This window comes from Rhinatrema bivittatum, chromosome 2, assembly GCF_901001135.1.
Source record: "Rhinatrema bivittatum chromosome 2, aRhiBiv1.1, whole genome shotgun sequence".
In the NCBI taxonomy this organism is placed as follows: domain Eukaryota; kingdom Metazoa; phylum Chordata; class Amphibia; order Gymnophiona; family Rhinatrematidae; genus Rhinatrema; species Rhinatrema bivittatum.
In genome coordinates, this window is record NC_042616.1 from 509363574 (window position 1) to 509383339 (window position 19766).

The following is a 19766-nucleotide window of genomic DNA, read 5'->3' on the forward strand; positions in this document are numbered from 1 at the left end:
TGAAATGAGAGGGCATCATCATTCCTGATGCCTCACAGACCATCAAAAGTATTGACTAGGCTAGTAATAATTTGTCTTCAGGAGTCAATTCGCATACCTGAGGTTTGTGCTCTCTTTATTTTACAAAGAGGATAGCACCCATAGAGCTCAATGTACACAAGTAATAGGGAGCCTGGCAAAAACGCAGCTGAATGCAACCAGAGCTAAATGTGATCTCTTGAATGACTGGTACTACAATGTGACGGATTGGGCACCTTTACCTTTAAGAGTGACCACATTGTTTTTGTAATTTGGAAACCTTGCGTGCCTCATCAAGCACTTTGAGGAAAGGTCATTGTCAATGAACGATCATTCTTGCTTTGGTGAATGAGGAATCCTGTAAACAACATTTTCAAGGGAGGCCCACTACTATAGGTGAGAAAGCATTATCAGAGCTTTGACCAGCCAAAACAGAAACGAACAAAGAAATAACTTGGATGAAGCCTCCAATTAATTCTCAATGGAAGACTTTAGTCCTTTTAGATGACAAGAAAAATAATAGTAATCTTAAGAGACTGTAATTGTACAATTACCACCTTTTGTGACCAGGTAATGTAAAGAACAAATCCACTCAATTCTATTAGACAGAGGTCATCTGTTGGCCTACAGAGGGCTTTCCCCCCAGATGCAGATGGATTTTAATTAAGCTGTCTTAGTAATAGATTCAAGGGGATGTGGACAGAATGTAAAATATTAAGGGCTACTTTTATCAACTCTAGCAAGTTTCTTGCTCTGCCAGTAACCTGCAATCAAGGGGAAGGCTCTTCTCATTGACTTTTTCTGAGTTTTGGCCAATGAAACATATGCATTTCTAACCTCAAGAACAATAAGCTATGAAAGCATGAGGGGGGGGGGGGGGAAGGGTGAGACATACTTTCTATAGTATTTTTTTCAATAGCATCCCTTCATATGAACACTTCTTGTTTAAGATTTTATTCTTTGGGTTTCTCAGGACAGAAGTGTTACAAAAAAGCAAATTTAGATGCCAACTGGATTTATCTATAGATTGAGCCCTGTGTTTGGAGATATGCAGTGAACTCTAGAAAAAAAAAAGAATATGCATCCAATACGCAGTGATCGCCTCTTCTTGATAAATCCCTATCTTCCCAGCTTCCCTTAAAGAGAGCTCTTACTAATAAAATCCCGCAGAATTGTTCTTTATACTTTACAACCTTCTGAAGTAGCAATTTTTGGCCCTAACATTACAAATAGCTTTTCGGGCCATAGCCTAGATATGACAGCTTTCTATATACAAAAAAATACATGTAACTTTCAACCTGTTTTTGTATATATATAATTTTATTTTATTTTTTTACAAAGAAGGTATGAAACTCACTGTTTCAACAGAATCCACGTCTTTTCAAAACACTGAATTAATCACTCCAACATTCATTTTTTTCTTTTGTGCAATTTTGTTTTTTTTTTTCTAAAACATAATCTGTAGTCCTCAATGTGAGTGCTTCAAGACATCTTAAGCCTCTCAGATCAGGTTTACATTAAAAAAAAAAAAAAAAGAAAAAAATATTTTCCCACAATGTATAGTGCTACAAGAAAAGATCCTATCAGTAAGGTAACACATCTGAAGCGAGGTCATCTATGTCAAAGAACATAAGCTCCGGAGTAGAGGTGTGCAAAGTGTTTGGAATTTCTCTATCATCTACGCAAAACACATGTAAGACTGCCCTAGTAAACGGGAAACCAGTTGGACAACATAATATGTATGTGCATGTTTTCCTTGCTAAAAATGAGTATGCCGTATATATATACATATATATATATATATATATATGTAATGGCCACATTAATCTTCTACATCAGACCAACGAGAAGCAAAGCTACGGGCCACACTCTGCTAAGAATCAGGCCATCTTTTCCCTTCAATTGTATGCCTCAGCTCAAAGGCCGGGCAGAATCTGAAGCCAGACTGCTTTTATCTGCTGGTACCTCTTGCCTTAGACAGGCAGGTTAAGGAAAGAAAGTGTAACAGATTTTCAGAGAATGTGAGCTCTGTTTTGCGAAACAAATTAAGTCCCAGTTTTGTATTCCAATTTGATAACTGCCTGATCCCATGTTATTTGACAATGGGCTTTTGGTTTTCAAATCTCTCCAACCATGACAACACTTTTGTTAGTGTCCTCAAAGCATTTCCACTTTGCTTTTGTTAGTTCAACTGTTACAGGGACACACTGGGAGGGTGGTGTCTCTCTTCTCATTTTTGTTTCACGCTTGGCAATGCAGTTGGGGGGGGGGGGGGTTTGTACATAAAGTGAATTCTGTGCTGATTAATGTTCTTACCATGACACAAACTCTTCCGCTTTTTCATATTGCAGTCTACCTGGCATATCTTTAAAAAAAAAAAAAAGGTTCTGTATAAGACACAAGAAATCCAAACGTCCCTTCAAATTGAACATCGCTACTCCAGAGCGGTGAAAGTGCTGCTTCTGGTCACATCAGTGTACCACGCAATCGCCAGCCCCATCCCTGAGTAAGAGGTGTGAAAAGGTTTCTAAGTGTTCTCCGACAGGGAGACCAAAATAATGATGTCACTTCCCGTTCCAAAATGACACGAGCGCAGAACTGAACAATTACAAACAATGGGAGGCAGAAAATAAGTAGCACAAATATTTTGGAGGATTGGGAATGTAGAAATCATCAAGGACTCAAAGGTTTTCAACCAAGGGATGAGAGGTAATGACATCACACGTTGGTTCCCTATAATGTGGCCTAGGGAAATGGATACGATTCCTAAGTTAAACAATTTTAGGAACAGTCGCTATTACTTTCATCTTTATTTTTTTTTTATTTTTTTATTTTCTAGAAATCCCTAGGAAGAGGTTCTTGTTTTGTTTGTTTTTTTTGCCCTGACTATTTTCATGATGATTGTGTTCCACTGTAAACTAAAGATCTGGTACCAAAAAAAAAAAACCAAACAAACAAAAAAAAAAATCTATAAAAAAATATAAAAAGAAGGCTATTGTCAGTTAGTATTGCAAAGTGGACACTAAACTGAGGCACATCTGCTAATCTGCCGATACTAAATTTCACTTCAAGATGTCTATGCCTGTGGCTGTCAGAACACAGCCGTGAAGGGACAATCTGGGTGCCACAGAGAAATATCAGGCGCAGACTGTGAAACCTAGCCCCCACCCCAAGTCTTACACAATACATTGTCCTTTCAAACAACAACGTAAGTGTTTAAGTAATAGTCTCTTTCCTCTTGCTTTATTATGGGGTATTTATTTATGCTATAAATAGTGTGTGGTCACTGACACTATTCTCCTGCTTGATGCAATTTTCAAATCATGAGATAAATTTCAAACAATTATGCAAAACTGTTTTATACTGTAGGTGTGGATGTCACAATAAAAAATGCAACAGAATTTCAGTGCAATCCTGGCAGTGGAGTTTAGATCTTTTCTCTCCTGAAGACTTCATCCATGCATTACTGCCTGGATCTAATCAGGACACAATTCTAGCCTCTCTCCCCCACATACACACACACGCTTTTGCTTTGTGAGAGGGTAGAGGCTAAAACTCTGTAGCACTGCAAAAGGACCTTTCATGCTGTTGCCATTTCTCCCCTATTCTTTCACATCAGGTTTTACCAAATATTCCTGCTCAAGTGTGCACTAACTGGGAATCGCAGAGGATCCTTTGAATCAAGTATGCGTGAGTGCAAATTGCCAGAGAATCTTTTGGTGCAAGTGTCCTCTAGCAATGATGCCCCTGGCTCCTCCTGCTTAGTGTCACCCTCTGGGCTTGTTTTGTGCATTCCAGGACAGGAATGGATCTCACTTGTGAACCAGAGTATGTTGGATACAATCGCAGTTTCTCCTATTTACTGCCAGTACTCTTGATACTTGCATTGTTCCAACGACAGATTCCTTCTGGAGCATGCAAGATGTAAGATACCTAGCCATCCTAACCAGGTGAGGCTTGGGAGTTCTTTTTAATCCGGCTGGTCCCGGTACGCGTGCCTCTGCAAGGCACTCCTGCAACGTTGTTCGACCATTGCACCTGCCCAAATGCAGAATTTATAACGATCATCATGTTTTAAGAGTTCTAGTATTTTATTCACATGGAAGTAATGAATGCACTGCTCCCAAACTGCTTAGTAAGCCATGCAGGTTCAGTCCCTAGTGAAAGCAATGTTCTATTTCACTCTCATCCACATTCATATTCTGCATATGTCACTTTTTTCCCCGTTATATATTTCTGTATTGCAGGAAAAAAAAAAAAAGGGAATTTGCTGAAACCCGGCTACGTTGGGTTTTTATGAAGAATTGATTTTTTTTTCTCTTAGTGTTTGGTTTTATATTTTGTTTTTGGCTTTTTCAGGCTTCATGTTTATTGAATTGTGTTGCAGTGCCTGGCTGTTAGGATTCAATGCCAAAAAGCCCAGTGATGCATGGGTGGGTGGTGGGGGTGGGCATAAATCTGTGGCAGCAACGCACATAAGGAGCTCATTGTGCAACAAACAGGAGAGGGACTTGGGGCTGATAATATCTGATGAGCCCAAGGTAGTAAAACAGTCTGATAAGACAGTGATTAGAGCCAGAGGGATGCTAGGATGCAGAAGGAAAGGCTTAATCAGTAGAAAAAAAAATCTGTTCATTGGCGAGGCCTCATCTAGAACAGGGTGTTCGGTTCTGGGTGCCGATTTTCAGAAAGGTAGGTGATAGGATAGAGGCAGTCAATAGAAAAGCAACAGACATGGTGTGAAAAGTCAGCACCAAAAGCTGTATGAGATGAAAGGGAAGGACCCAAATATGTACAAAAATGCCTATCTCCCCTGCCTCTCCTACAAAACTGGAGAGGCAGGGGAGGTATAATAGAAACATTTAAATACCTGAAGGGTATTAATAATGTACAAGAAGCAAACCTTTTTCAATGGAAAAGAAGGTTTGCTTCTTGTGCATTATTAATCGTCAAGGGAGCAGACACAGGAATAATGTCAGCAAATATTTTTATACGGAAAGGGGATGGATGCCTGGAGTGCCCTCCTGGAAGAGGTGGGAGACAAAAATGATAATAGATTTTTCAAAAAAAAAAAAAAAAAGCTGGAAACGCAGAGCATCCCTGGAGAAAACAGGATGGTACTGAAGCACTTGGGTAACTTATACCAGGCGCATAGCCAGAAGTGAAAGTTTGGGGGCAGGGCCGAGGTTAACATGGTGGGGGCCATTGTGTTAGTCCCCCACCTCATTTTACATAGATCTTCATGGCAGTGGCTACAAAACCTGTTCATTTCTGGCAACCTGTGTCTTCAGTCTTTTCACCCTCCTTGCCCTGGCTGTCTCTCACTATCCCTCTGGTGCTTATGGCCCCTACTTTATGCAAGTGATACTCTCGCAGGCTTCTGTAGAGCAACTATGTAAACCGGCTTCCAACCAGGCCAGGCATTCCTGGACTTTTGAGGGGGGGGGGAGATAATTATTACCTGTCAAATGTAAACAGAAAGACTTGTATGGCCTCAAATCTGTATAGAACTAGCCCAAGGGCAATGTTGTTTTCCTGTTGGAATTAGAATTTTTGAAGGCGCAGGGGATCATGGACGGGTAGTGATCTCAATGCCTCCTGGCCCTCTTACCTGCTGAACCCTTTTTAAGGGCCAGCTCAGATGTGACATGATCATGCTGCTAGGGGAAGGGAGCCTGAGACAAATAGGAGAGGGCACAGGCCCTGTAGCCACAGCCCTGACCTACATAGAGTGGCAGTTCAGCCCATAATAGTTGCATGACTACACTGGGCCTCTGCAAAGGCATTGGAGTAACCTGCCGAGTGGTAATCACAACCATAAAGAGTAGTGGTGCTACAGTATCAGGCTTCCAAGAAAGCTGGGGTAACCTGCATGCAGAGACCATGGTTAAAACCCTAACTTCAATAAGCACAGGGAGGCCGGATTTTTTTAAATACTTTTTTTTACTACAGCCTCACTAACCTTGATAGCAGTGAGGAATATTGCAAACTTGGTAATAAGAGAGAGAAGGTGGCTTGGGTGTTGGCTTAAATATTGGCTATGTAAGAAGCAAAGCTGAAGATGGCAAGACCTGAAATGACCTACTAATGAAGGTGGTGAGGCCATCACTGTGGCAGATTTTGGGTATTCTAGGACAGCTATGAAAGACAGTGATGGGAAAAGAGATAAAAGGACAAATAAAAGATATGGATCCATTGGACAAATCTCAACTGGACAAACGGAATGGACTCTTCATTTGCTGTCATTTACTATACTATTTATTAAGTTAATCTATTTACTTATATTATCCTTACATAATTTTATTCAGTTATATATTAGTATTCCTATTTTGCCGCCACCTCTTCTGGTTTGCTGTTCTCTTGTAGAGGTCCTACTGCTCTCTTGTTCATCTCCAAAATGCAAAATGATACCATGTTTAAGAGTTGTAATGTTCTGCTCTTGTGGAAGTGATAAATGGCTTGCCCCTAGATTCATCAAAATGCGATATTTTTTCGCATGGATAACACCTGCGATAAGGAAAAGGGGCATGGATATGATAATTTCAGAGTCACCACACCATCTTACTGCTTTGCATAGGTAGCTTATCACAACATGGAGAGAGAGAGCAAGAGACTCTTTATAAGGCTTTCATAGTAGTCAACTATTTATACTGCTATAGGTTTAGTTAGGGAATAGCCACTGCTATTAATTGCATCAGTAACATGGGATCTTCTTGGTGTTTGGGAATTGCCAGGTTCTTGTGGCCTGGATTGGCCACTGTTGGAAACAGGATGCTGGGCTTGATAGACCCTTGGTCTGACCCAGCATGGCAATTTCTTATGTTCTTTTCTTATAGGAGGGCCAGCTAGTAACTTGAGGGTAGGATTTGGTGGTGGTCTAGGGTTTTGGGGCCAGTTTTACATGCAGAGTGAGACATACAAACAGCAAAGTAGACCTTAGTGCAGATTTGATGTGATTTTGAGTGAGGAAAGTCAGCCTAAGATGAGATTACTTCAATGTTCTATCGCCCTAGCTTGATAGTATCCTGGTAGAGAGTCCATCAGGCTTGGGCAAGAGAACATTCTAGAAATCTCTTTGTGTGACTTTCCTCACTCCAAATCATGTCAAATCTTCATTGAGGTGTACTGTGCTGTTCGTACGTCTCACTCTGCAAATCCCTAGACCACCACCAAAATCCTCATTTCGAGTTGCTAGCTGGCCCTTCTATAACAGTATAAATAGTTGATGACTAAGTGTGCCATCCCAGAGGCTCTCTCTTGCTCTGCCAAAAATGCCCGAAGCAGAATTTCAGATATTTATCGCAAATTGTGTTAAACATGTGCGATAATGCCCCTCATTTTAATTGATCCCACCCAAACCATTCCCCAGTCCCCTATCGCATGCATTATGGCGTTATCACTTGCGTTAACGCCATAACGCATTTTGATGAATGACCCTGTTAGTTAGCTATGCAGGGTCAGTCCTACTGAAAAGGAATACTGTATGTTACCTTCATCCACATTACATATTCTGTTTATGATACTTTTTTCTGCTATATATAGCTGTTCTAGAAAGTTATCTACTTATAGCAGAAAAAAATACAATATTATTTTTTTTTTTTTTTAACAGTTTAGCCTACTTAAATGCTGAGAATAATAGTATGATGCCTATTATGGCCTGCGGGCCACATTATAACTTCTGTTGTGTTGCCAGCCAACATCCACATAGGGAGGATAACTTTCAAACATATTTGCGTGGTGGCATGTACGCGTGTACACACAGCTGTCAAGCAAGTATTTTATAATTCACACGTATGATATACCTGTGTTTTATAAAACACACACATCCTTACCCCACAACATATGTAATTATGTAGGCTTATGCTGGAATACATGCAATGCATTGAACGCATGTACTTTTCCTACCTATTTTTAATATATACATGTGCGTATTTTACACAAAAAAGTAAATCCTGATTTTCACGTGTAAGTTGGCCAGTTTTTAAAATGTGCGCATAAATGAAATTAACCAGTTTAGCAGTCAGTCCACCAGTTTACCCAGTCCTTCTCCAGGTCATCGAGAACTTTCTGATTCTTCAGCCTGAACTCTCTCCAGTTCACCCAGATCGTACTACATAATAAATATGTTTAATATCACTTACGCCAGATTAATTAGCAAGTGTACAAATACACAAGGTTGGCAACTGTATGCACATCTTTTAAAATAGCAACTAATGAGGATAACTTTCAAAACTGCTCGCTTGAGCCCATACGGGTGTGTATTTGGGCATATACAAATTTACCACTGTATTTTATAACCTGCGCACAAATGATACGCACAAGTTATGAAATATGAGTAAATATTCATGCACACGTGCTCATGCATATAAGAACCACGACCCATGTATTGTTCAGACCTATCTGGAAAAGTAGCGGCACTTAGCCGGATAAGTCTAAAGAGCACTACTTGTTTATCTAATTAGCACTTTTCCCACTTATCCAAATATGTAAGATCGCCAGATAAGTAAAAAAAAAAAAAAATAAGCGCTATTTATCTGGATAAGTTCAAATTTGTTGGTCTAAGTAGTGGCGAAGGTGCTACTTAACCGGATAAGTCAGCATTTACCCAGATAAGTGCGCAAATGATATACCCACATATTTGTACTTTTAATTTTAAGGGGATACATTAATAGATTTTACTTGCATTACTTAGATGCATTTGTCCACTGTAACTCGGCTTTTACATTTGTAAATCAGAGGATTTTATAGCATGTGTGCGGCAATGAAATTACCAGTTTTATCAATTAGACTACCCATTCCATCTGCAGCTTGTGAAGACCTTCCTGCCTCTTCAGCCTGAAGTTCCCCCATTTCACCCAGACCTCCTACCCCCAGTTATGTTTTCACTTTTGAGATGTTTACGATCATTTGCACCAGATACCGAGCAGGAATAAATATATGCAAGTAAAAAACTTACGTGTGTCATTTTGGCAGATTGTAAAATATCAACTTTTTTTTTTTTACACACACATAGGCTTACTTGAGATCCCCGATATTAAGCGGGTATGGTGCAATTTCTAAAACAGCGTATACTAGTGTACATGCTATTTTACGCATCCATGTGCTTTTTTTTCCACACATGCATCTTTTGAAAATTCACCTCTGGGCGGATAAGTGTTAGCCTCGCCTGGAATTCCCCTAGACGTCCCCCTTTTCTTTCAGGCATATCTGTGTGCATGAAAGATATGGAATACGTGAACCGAGGTTACTTACATGCGTATGTGCTAATTTTTATGCACGTAAAGGTTTGAAAATTCAGCCTTACGAGTTTAAGGAACTTTCTTCATAAAGTAAATCTTAGAACTTAAAATATGCAAAATGGTATAGAAACTGATATTATTTTGGTCACCATATATGTGATGTGTGTGTGTGTGTGTGTGTGTGTGTTTATTTTAGATTTAGTTCATGCCTTTTTATTGATAGCTCAAGGTGAGTTACATTCAGGTACAGTAGGTTTTTCCCTACCCTCAAGAACTTACTATATATACATGTGTGTGTGTGTGTGTGTGTATCATGACATAAATTCAGGCATGTTCTCATCCCACTGTAATAAAACTTTTTATCTACTTGATGCAAGCCCATCACTTCTGTGCATTAGACTATTGCAATTCCTGCACTTGTGTTCCTCACCCTGTGTTTCCTCCTCACTAGCAGCTCTCAGCACAACTGGGAACCCAGGTCATGGCCAAATACTGGATCCTTGGTCACAGGCTTTTTCCAAGGGTTACCACATGCTTTCTGGCTAGATAATGAGTGCTTACAACAGGCGACAAATGGCACAGTAAAGAAGCAAACCTGTTTGGATAAGTGAGTACATAAATACATTTTAGTCAGGCCAAGTGATACTGGAGGAAATTTTCAAAGATATTTACATACATAAAACATGAGGGGTTTTTTTTGCAGGTAATTGACTTGTTATAAAGTCGCGCAAGGGCTGTACGCATAAAAGTATGCACATAACCCAACTTCAGGCATACTTTTGTACGCACAAAGGTAGGTTTTTCAGAGAACAGAGTTGGGATTTATGTGCACACTTGATTTTTAAAAAATGAGTGAATTTTCAAAGGGGTTTTGCACATAAAAACAGCATTTACACACGTATATACTCTTTTATAACCCTCGAGAACATGTGCTTGTTTTCGGTTTTGCACATGTATTTTACTGCGCACAAAAGGGGCGGTCTAGGGGCATTCCAGGGAGGGTTTCAGAGGTATCGCAGTGGATTTTATTTTGTAAGAGATACGTGTGTATATTAGCAAACTTGTCCGTACACTTCTGCACCTGCTGATTGACTCGTGGAAGTGAAATCAGACTTGTCTGTTTTTGGTCATTTTTGGGTGCGAGGCTGAGTAACCTGGCAGGGGCACAGGGTGAGATGCTAAAGAGTCGAGATGAACTTGAGAAGGACTGGATGAACTGATGTAGGTTTCAGCAAACTGGCGAGTCCAAGTAATCATGCAAGGAAATATTTTCAAAAGGGTATATGTGCATGCTTTATAAAATAACAACTACCTCCGCGTTTAAGTCTGGGTATTTATTCACGCAGTGTCACAACTATTTTGTGTGTAAAACATACCCACGTATGTTTATAAAGTGGGTAAGAGGGTATGTATTTTCTTACACTGAAAACATACGCGCGTACGTTCAGAGCAGAAATTCAGGGTGTTTTATAAACCGTGCAGGCCCTTCTGCTAGGCCTTAATCTCCACGCTTCCACTTGTGTGCTCAAATGCTGAACCGTGGACAGGATGGAAAGTTGGGCTCCCTGTGTGTAAATTAACCCGGGCAAGTTACGTCCGGCAGAGATTCTACGTAACTTTGTGTGGGTTAGTTTGTGCGCCTTCTTACAGATGATTTTCAAAGCAAACTTTCTTACATAAGCTTGGTTGGAAAACTGGCATATCTTATGTGCCTGGCAATGCCTACGTTATGTGGGTTGTTATGACATTACCCTCATTATGCTCATGGAACACTTGGCCAGACTTAACCCAGCAACACAGTAAAGGACAGCAAATAAGGACCATGCTGGTCCGTTTCTTCTGCCCAGTTGGGATTCTTCCACTAGCCAATAAATTGGGAGAAGCCCCTTGCTTATTATGTCTTACCCCAATTTTTTTTTCCTGACCGAGCAGCAGGAAGAGAGAGCAGCTCAGCTTTTTAAAGGGTTCCCCCCCCCCCCTGGTATTGGTGTTAGGCAGTTCTTTTTTTTTTTTCCTGACAATCATTATAAGAGCCGCCTTACTGGGAGGGCGATGTGTTCGTTGGTCTTACGTGAGAAGTCCTGCCTTCCCAAGCAGATACACAAAATCCTGAGTGATGTTCAGGTAGCAGGTTTTTTTTTTTTGTGTGTACACATATATATATTGACAAAATGTCAAGAGGCGGGTCAGATGCACCTGTCCTCAAAAGCCCCTGCCTCGATAAATTGGTTAGCCTAGAAGGTGCCTCCCGCCTCTAGTCATTTCTTTCTACACCAGACTAACATGGCTATCCCTCTGAAGTATATATTAATAGAACTCAACTGATTACACCAGGGGAATTTGGGATTTACATAATATATGTGTATATATGCACAAACACATAATATCCTATATGCATAGATATGTTTATTTTGTAAACGCCAGTGTAGACATCAAAATCATCTATTTTAGCTGTTGCTGTATGTACAACATACCTTGCATGCAAACTAAATCTGAACCATATCAATGACATCATCCGGTAAATAAAGGGGACAGTTTTAAATGCTCCTGCTGTTGCCAGATATGCAGCTCGTTTTCAAGCCACCTGGATCGTTTCCCTTTAAAATTGCCCTGAAGTGCCTACGTACATCTGTGCTTGTGACTTCTGCAGGCAGCCGATTGAGGGCAAAATCCTTATTTGAAAATCAAATCTATGGTAAGTCGTTTTCCTCTTTTTAATCTGGCAAAAAGCCCGCAGCTTGCAAAAGGTTGCACGTGCTCTCAGCCACCCTGGGGGGGGGGGGGGGGGAGTGTTTTGAGGCAATTTTCAGCTAGGACAATCTAGCCTTATAAATCCCTTTGAAAATTCTCCTCGTAATACATACAGTTCCATATGCTATTTCTCATGTATACGCTTTCCTCTTTTCCTGTGCAAATGTCCAAATGGCAAGGCACCTTTTTTTTTTTATACTGAGTGACAGAGAAAGGAGATAAAATCTGACATGCTACCTGCACCGGCTGACTGACGATGTCTCATTTAAGTGACGTGCCACTAGCATATCTGGTCTGTAGCTGATGTGAATGAAGATTGTGCTTCCATTGGGCCCCTGGCTTTCTCTGCATAAGCACTGTATATGTACGGTAACAGTGACAGGCACAGAATGAATGGAGCATGGCACTCCAGAAAGCTGTTTCACACAAGGGACCCCCAAAGCTTTACTCATGTTTACACCGGGTCTCTAACATTCGTGAGACCTCCCCCCCCTTCCTGGCCATTTAATGCATCTGGTACAGGGGAAATTTTCCTTCAGTCTTTTGTTTCTGGATTTCATTAATGTCATGGAAATGGGACTCCAATCTATCAAAAAGATTAAAAAGTGCAAAGTCCTTAGAAATGCAGCTGAAAGAAAATACGGAACGGTGCAAGGTGAACAAAAAAAAAAAAAAGCATGAAGCATGCGGCCACCATGTCAGGTGGCTCTAAGTTGGCACATCAAGTATTGCACATCCTAAGAAAGCTTAAATGATAGAAAGGGGCAAAGGTTTAAGAGAATAATATTGCAGAGTTCCTATACTGAGAGATGCAACCACAACTAATACATTCCCATTTCTCCAAACTTCTACAGTTTTTTTTTTTGTCTTTGTTTTTAGTGTTAGTTCAACAGGTCCCAGTCAGTTTAATTGTCCCTGCTTCCATATTTACCAAACTACTTTGTATCTCCCATTTTCTTTTCCTGAATGCATGCGTCTCGCACATAAGTGGTACAAAAGTGAACTTGGATCAGTACTTCAGCCCTCCATCTCTCCCTCTTTCCATCGGAGGTTTGAAAATAAAATGCAAGTGCCCTGAGCAGAATACAGTATATGGAAGATTAAGCAAGTTCTCTGAGCAGAATCGCTTACAACAATTACAGCTCCATAAAGTGGGGTCGTGACAAAGCAGCCTGCTCAGCCATTTGGTAACGTGCCGAGAGGTTAATAACATCCAAGGAAAGCTTCAAGCCATTCTCAAGAAGCCCAAATGCTACTACCAAAACAAAAAAAAAAAAGCTTTTGGTGTACCCAAGATGGTTTTAGAAAGACAATTAGTTCTGGTAAAGAATGGAAATAGAGGCAAAAAAAAAAAAAAAAAGCGATACCCTTTTATTGGACTAACGTAATACATTTCTTGACTAGCTTTCGGGGAGTTATACTCCATCAGGGTCAATAGAGAAAATGAGCAAGTTAAAATAAAAGATGATTTTTGCCTGAACGTACAAGTGAATCACAGATTATGATACAACAGAGGTATAAAATGAAGTTAACATGATCAAACAATTCAAAACTAGCATTCAAGCATTTAACAGAGACTTGGGGGTTCCCCGATTCTGCTGCCTCTCTGTCACCTCTGTATCAATCCCTCAACACATCCCCACCACCGCTCCCATGTGTGGGTTCAGGCCAGCCATCTGTTGTTTTGGTCTGACAGAGGGCGCGTGGCTCCTCAAAGCTAGTCAAGAAATGTCTTTAGTCTCCTAACTGACCATTTGTATAGTAAACCAGAAAGGTATCACTGTATTTTTTTGGTTTATTAATATCTGCGCATTCTAAAGGATTAACATGGCAGCCTCACTACTTTATCCGGGTGACAATGAAGAAAGCATAACGGGCAGTGAAGGTACTGTGCTTAGCGGCAGGGCATAGATTTTGACTTTCGGGAATCATTCCTTTCACAGTCCCAGTTCAAAGCTTTTTACCCTCTCTCTCTCTCTTTTTTTTTTTTTTAATTATTCCTATTGGTACAACTTCTCTAAAAAAAAAAAAAAAAATCAATGAGAAGATATGAACTAAAGGGTGGGATAAATGAATGTAACTTTCTCTGACTGGGGATGGATAGAGCACAAAATTTCCTCAGGCACAAACATTTCCTGTTTGGTGCCCAGCTTGGAAATCTGGTTCTCCTTTCAAATATCTGGGGAGGTGTGGAAAAAATTGTTCCTAATAAGGATAAGAAACTTTCCATTCTCTTTAGAGAACAGCTAATATAGAAAACTCACTCAAAGAAGTGGAAAGAAAAAAGCTTGGGAGTCCCCCTGCTAAGAGCTGGTTCTGTGGGACCGCCTGACTGAACAGAATTGTGAAGAAACAAAAATCTCCCGAATGGCCTACAGCTTAGGCAGGTTAAAGGAATTGCTACATTTATTATATGGTTTTTATAGTTGCCCCCCTACCCCTCCCTCCCCTCCACAACATTGCTAGGTAAAAACTGTAGGAATACCACACAAATGATAAACTCAAGATGTGCAAATTGCAAAATTTTTTTTTTTTTTTAAGTCCGTCTTTAAAAACACTGGACAAAAATGACTTTTTTTTTTCTCGCTCTCTCTTTCTCACGCTCGCGTACACTCTGTTTTCTCTTCCTCTCGCTCTTTTTTTTTTTTATTACATTATCTGTCAGCTCACATATGACTAACTCTTTCTCAAGCATCAAAGTTTAAAAGTGCGTCCTATTTAAGTAGTACTTTGCGGACACTGACTGTCACATACTAGTTCAAAATTCACATTCATCTCTTTGAAACTACATTAAAACTTTTCACCATCTTGCTTGTGAAAAACTACACGGCTGTGTGCAGTTAACAGTATAGAAGAAATTTTCATCTTGTGTAAAAACACAGATTAAAGTGAGATACAGTACTTATTGAATGTTACACCAAGATGCTCGGCAATAAAGTGTGTGAACAGCATTTTAAGTGCTTAAAGACATTCTTTTTCTTCTTGTTTGTTTTTTTTCTCCTTTTCCTCAGCCAATTCCTTCCGGTGTCACACGGAAATTTGAAAAAAAAAGTGGCTCCAGCTGTCCATAGTCATGAACTAAAACAGTACTAGCATTTAAAGACAAAGTTTTGCAACCTAAACGCAAAAGAATATGTTAGCGCTTTCAGAGGGGCAGTACTGGTCTACCTTGCGGGTTCAAAAACTCATGCCATGGCACCTGTGTGTTTCTCTAACCAGGCCTAGAAAGGGGCAATCAGGCGACCATATGATCCACAGAGACAGCCAGCTCCTCCTGCCCTTTTTAAAGCAAGCAAAGCTTAAAAGGAAACAAACACAAACTAAAATCCTGACACAATCAAAGTTAGGATTTCATATAAAAGCATGACACTCTGACAAGCCACTGCCCTGAGCATTAAGAAAACCCATGGAAGAAAATCCACAGTTGCTCAGAGAGAAAATTGGTGCAGTCAGGCTTTGTGGAAATAAAAAGAAAGAAAGAACACGTCTCTACCTTCCACATACATCTCAACCTTAAAGAACGCTTTACTGAGAAGTAAGTGGAGCAGAAACGTGACCCTAAATTACTGTACCTAATAGTTTCTAATGATCCCACATTTATGGTGCATGGGGTTCCTGCTCTCTATTTCTTGTGCCAAGAGAACTGCAAAATGACCTTGCTTAGGAGCTGTAACCCCCACAAAACTGTGCCCACCTGCACAGAATTCAGTCCTCCTTCCCACTCTTGATTTCCTGCATGCTTCATGTCTGTGCACCGTTAGAAAGGCACAGGTGCCATGAGAGCACATTCGTTTCCACCAGAGATGTTCAAAGCAGATACTGCCCCTTCTGTAGCGTTCAATAAACCTAGTCACTGACGAAACACTCGTGGAAAGAACAGATGCACCAGTCTCCTGCATAATACCAGCGGTAACTAGAACAACAAGGTTATAACATAAACCTAAAATAAGATAACGGGTAAATACTGGGTTATTTAGCCTACAGTACAGTAATCTGGATAAAAATGACAAGGGGTAAGCCTAATTGCCTTTCTTCAGATAGCCTTTACTTGCCTACATTAGAGCGACCTTCAATGCAAATCTTAACCTCCTGAGGAATAAAAGAAGGTTTGGGAAGAGTCAAAGGCTGCTCCTCTTCAGACTTCTCCACTTTCCGCGTTTCAGGGGCTGACCACCTTCTCTTCCTGGTTGCCACGGGCTTGTTAGGTTCTGTTTTGGTAAGCAAGGGCGTGGCAGAAAATCCTATTTTGTCTGGAAACTTCAGTTCGCCATTCTCCGACAGCATCTGGGCACTTCCCTGATTAATCCCGTTTTCCTGCTCCACATACCTGTGCCTGCTTCCCACCAGACCGTCACTCTTTGGATGCTTCAGCAAAATGCTGGCTGAATCCATGGGCTGGCCCTTCTTAATGGAGCCGTTCTTCAAATTCTTGAGTGTGAGTGATATGCAGACATCCCCAACCGAGAGTCTGGAACATGGCAAATCAAACAACTGGCTGGTTCTCTCAGGACAGCAGGATGACCAGCCTTGTCCAAAAACAAAAAAAGGGTATTCTACCAACACTTCCACGCTGACCTGTGTGAGAAGAGAAAAAAAAAAAGAGACAAAGAGAACAACATGAATATGAGAATAGTTATGTTACTCCATGACCTCTATTGTTTCTTTATTTTCACCAGAAGTACAATTACATGGCTGTGCTACTACTTATTTTACCAGTGGCTGTTTGTGCTAAGAGCTTATTCAGCATCCCTAATCATTTCAGTGCACTGGAGAAAGGATTTGATGTCTGCCTTTGCAATAAGGAAAACATGTCCTTTTGTATCATCCACCCACAGAGCAAAAAATGAATAAGTGTTTGACCCTTATCTTTAATTCTGCTCACTGGCTTCCAAAGGTAGCATTATGTTAAGAACATAAGACTTGCCATACTGGGTCAGATCAAGGGTCCATCAAGCCCAGTATCTTGTTTCTAACAGTGGCCAATCCAAGTCACAGGTAGGGATGTGCAGGGGAAAAATATTTGTTTTCATTTTTTTTCAGGAGTTTTTCCCCCCCCCCCCCCCCACAATTTCAGTTTGTGGATTGCTTGATTCGTTTAATTCGTGAGAAAAAATCAAATCAAACAATAAAAAACAAACAAACATGAAAAATGGCCAAAAATCAAAGGGGGCTCCGGCCCATCCGCCCGGAAAAATGCCAAGGCCAGGTTCCCTTCGGCCCCCACTTACCCGATCCAGAGAAGATCCGCCAGCAAGGCCTAGGTCCAGGCCGAAGCCTCGGCCTTGTGTGCCAAGGTCAACAGTGACCCACTACATCCTTGGCCTACGCAAGGCCGACGCCTTGACCGAACCCAGAGGCCGGGTCCCGATGTCAGGGTCTCAGCCTAGGCCATAGCCCGGATCCAGGCCATACATCAAAATAGCGCCGTCCAGTGGGGTGATTGCGCCGGAGTTAATTAATTCCAGCGCAACCCCAGCAGACGGCGGCAAAAGAAAGAAGAGGATGAAGAGGGAGAAGCGTGAGGCCTGGGTTCCGGGCCTGACCCAAGGCCCAGGCGTCGGGACGCGGCCTCCGGGCCAGGCCCTTGCGTTGGAACCCGGACTCCGAACTGGGTCATGGCGTCGAGCCTGGGTCTGAGCTAATGCCCCGGGGTTGGGAGCTGACCTCTGTGCCGGGTCACGGCATCGGGCCTATGTCTGTGCTCTGGGCTCCAGCTGAGGCTCAGGATTTCGGACCTGGCCTCCAGTTCCGGTCAGGGAGTCGGACCTGGGTACAGGTCCCAGTCTAGGCTGAGGTCCAGGTGTCGTGACCCTGTCTCCGGGTTGGGTCGCAGTGTTAGGCCTGGATTGGGGCTGAGGCCCTGGCGTTGGGAACCCAACCTCCAGGCTGGATCGCTGCATCGGGCCTCAGATCTGGGTTGTGGCTTAGGCTGAGGCCCAGGCATCAGGACCCGCCCTCCAGGCCAGGTTGCAGCATCAGGGCTCTGGCCTAGGCCCAGACTTTGGGACCCAAGACCCAGCATTACCATCGCATACCCCTGATGGATCAGGTAAGAGAATCTGGCATTGCGCTCGGGCCTAGGCTGCAACCCCTACTTTGGGCCTCGGCCTATGCTTTAGGCGAGGTCCTGGCTTCAGTTCTAGACTTAGGCCTGATGCATTAATTTCAAACGAATGCAACAAATAAAGTTTGTTTCATTCGGAGGGTCTCTGATTCGTTTCATGGCTCCCTGAATGAAATGAATTGCCCCTATTTGTCGTGTTTTTAAAATTTGTTTGAAACAAATGCACATCCCTAGTCACAAGTACCCGGCAAATAGCAGATAGGTCCCAGTTACATTAACTACCTTTACCATTTCCTTTGGCAATGAATTCCAGAGCTTACTATATACTGAGTGCAAAAAATATTTGTTTCCGATTTGTTTTAAATGTGTTAGTAACTTCATGAAGTATCCCCTTGTCTTTTTATTTTATGAAAAGTGTAAACAACTGATTTGCATTTACCCGTTCCACTCCACTCGTGATTTTTACAGACCTCGAACGTATCCCCCCACCCCCCCCAACAGCCGTCTCTTTTCCAAGCTGAACAGCCCTAACCTGATTAGCCTTTCCTCATAGGGGAACCATTCTGTTCCCTTTATCATTTTGGTTGCCCTTCTCTGAATTGTTTCCAGTTCTGCTATATTATATTTGAGATATAGTAATCAGAATTAGAGATGTGAATCGTGTGCCCGATCGTTTTAACGATCAGTTTCGGATGGAGGGAGAAAAAAATCGGATCGTTAGAGATGTGAATTGGAATCGGTTCCGATTCCAATTCACATTGTTAATTTTTTAGTGAGGCCTGAGCAGATAAAAAAAACCCCACCCCGACCCTTTACAAATGACCCCTTTTGAAACCAGTCCAGTACTGGCACCGGCACCGAGGGTATGATTGAAGGGATGGCTCCCGGACCCCCCACTAGACCACCAGGTACATGTAAAAGGTTTTTGGGGGGGTCGGGAGGGTGGGAGAAGCAAAGGGGTAATTTGTAAAGGGTCGTGGTGGGTTTTTTTTTATCGGGCCATCGGCGCCATTTTTATCAGTGGTAGCCAAAATGGCGCCGATGGCCCGAGAGCAGGAGATCGCACCGGGACCCCCCCCCCCCCCCACTGGACCACCAGGTAATTTAACATTTTGGGGGGGTTCGGGAGGGTTTGGATTGGTAAAGGATTGGTTTTAAAGGGTCGGGGTGGGTTTAGGGGTTGTTTTGGTGTGCCGGTTTACCCGCCCTCCCCCAAATAGTTCCCGTACTCGATTTAATGATTTTTCACGATAAATCGAGGGAATTCCTATTGTATCGAGTCCCTTACCGATTAATGACGATTTTAAAATTATCGGACGATAATTTAAATCGTTAAAAAACGATTCACATCCCTAATCAGAATTACACACAGTTCTCTGCAGAGGCAGCTCAAGGTAATTTGCTGCCTCAGGTGAAGGATAAATTGCTGCCCCTCCCCCCAAGGTGTAATGCAGGTGAACTCACCAAGAGAGCCGGGGGGGGGGGGGGGGGGGCGGGGTCTCCTCCTTGGCCCTTTTGGTGATTTGCAATGCTAAGGAAAAGGTGGGAAGGGTTCAGGGTTCCCAGAGAAGTGGCAGATAGCGTCTGTGATGATATTCCTAGGAATCTGGCAAGCCTGCCAAATTCCCAGTACCCATACCACCTGCCTCTCACCTTTCCCTAGCATCTGCCCCCTAGAGACTGATGAATGGTGG

General features: G+C 42.0%; 1 protein-coding gene across 5 annotated transcripts in view; it reads right to left on the bottom strand.

Annotated features, from left to right (window-relative positions):
- Positions 1-7561: 7561 nt before the first annotated feature.
- ATXN1 (ataxin 1) overlaps positions 7562-19766 on the bottom strand; it is a 758516-nt gene continuing 746311 nt past the window's right edge. For all 5 annotated transcript variants that reach the window (XM_029590698.1, XM_029590697.1, XM_029590701.1 and 2 more), the window contains one exon: positions 7562-16583. In XM_029590698.1, coding sequence (XP_029446558.1) covers positions 16053-16583 — 531 coding nt within the window. In that variant the 3' untranslated portion in view covers positions 7562-16052. The remainder of the gene's footprint in view (positions 16584-19766) is intronic.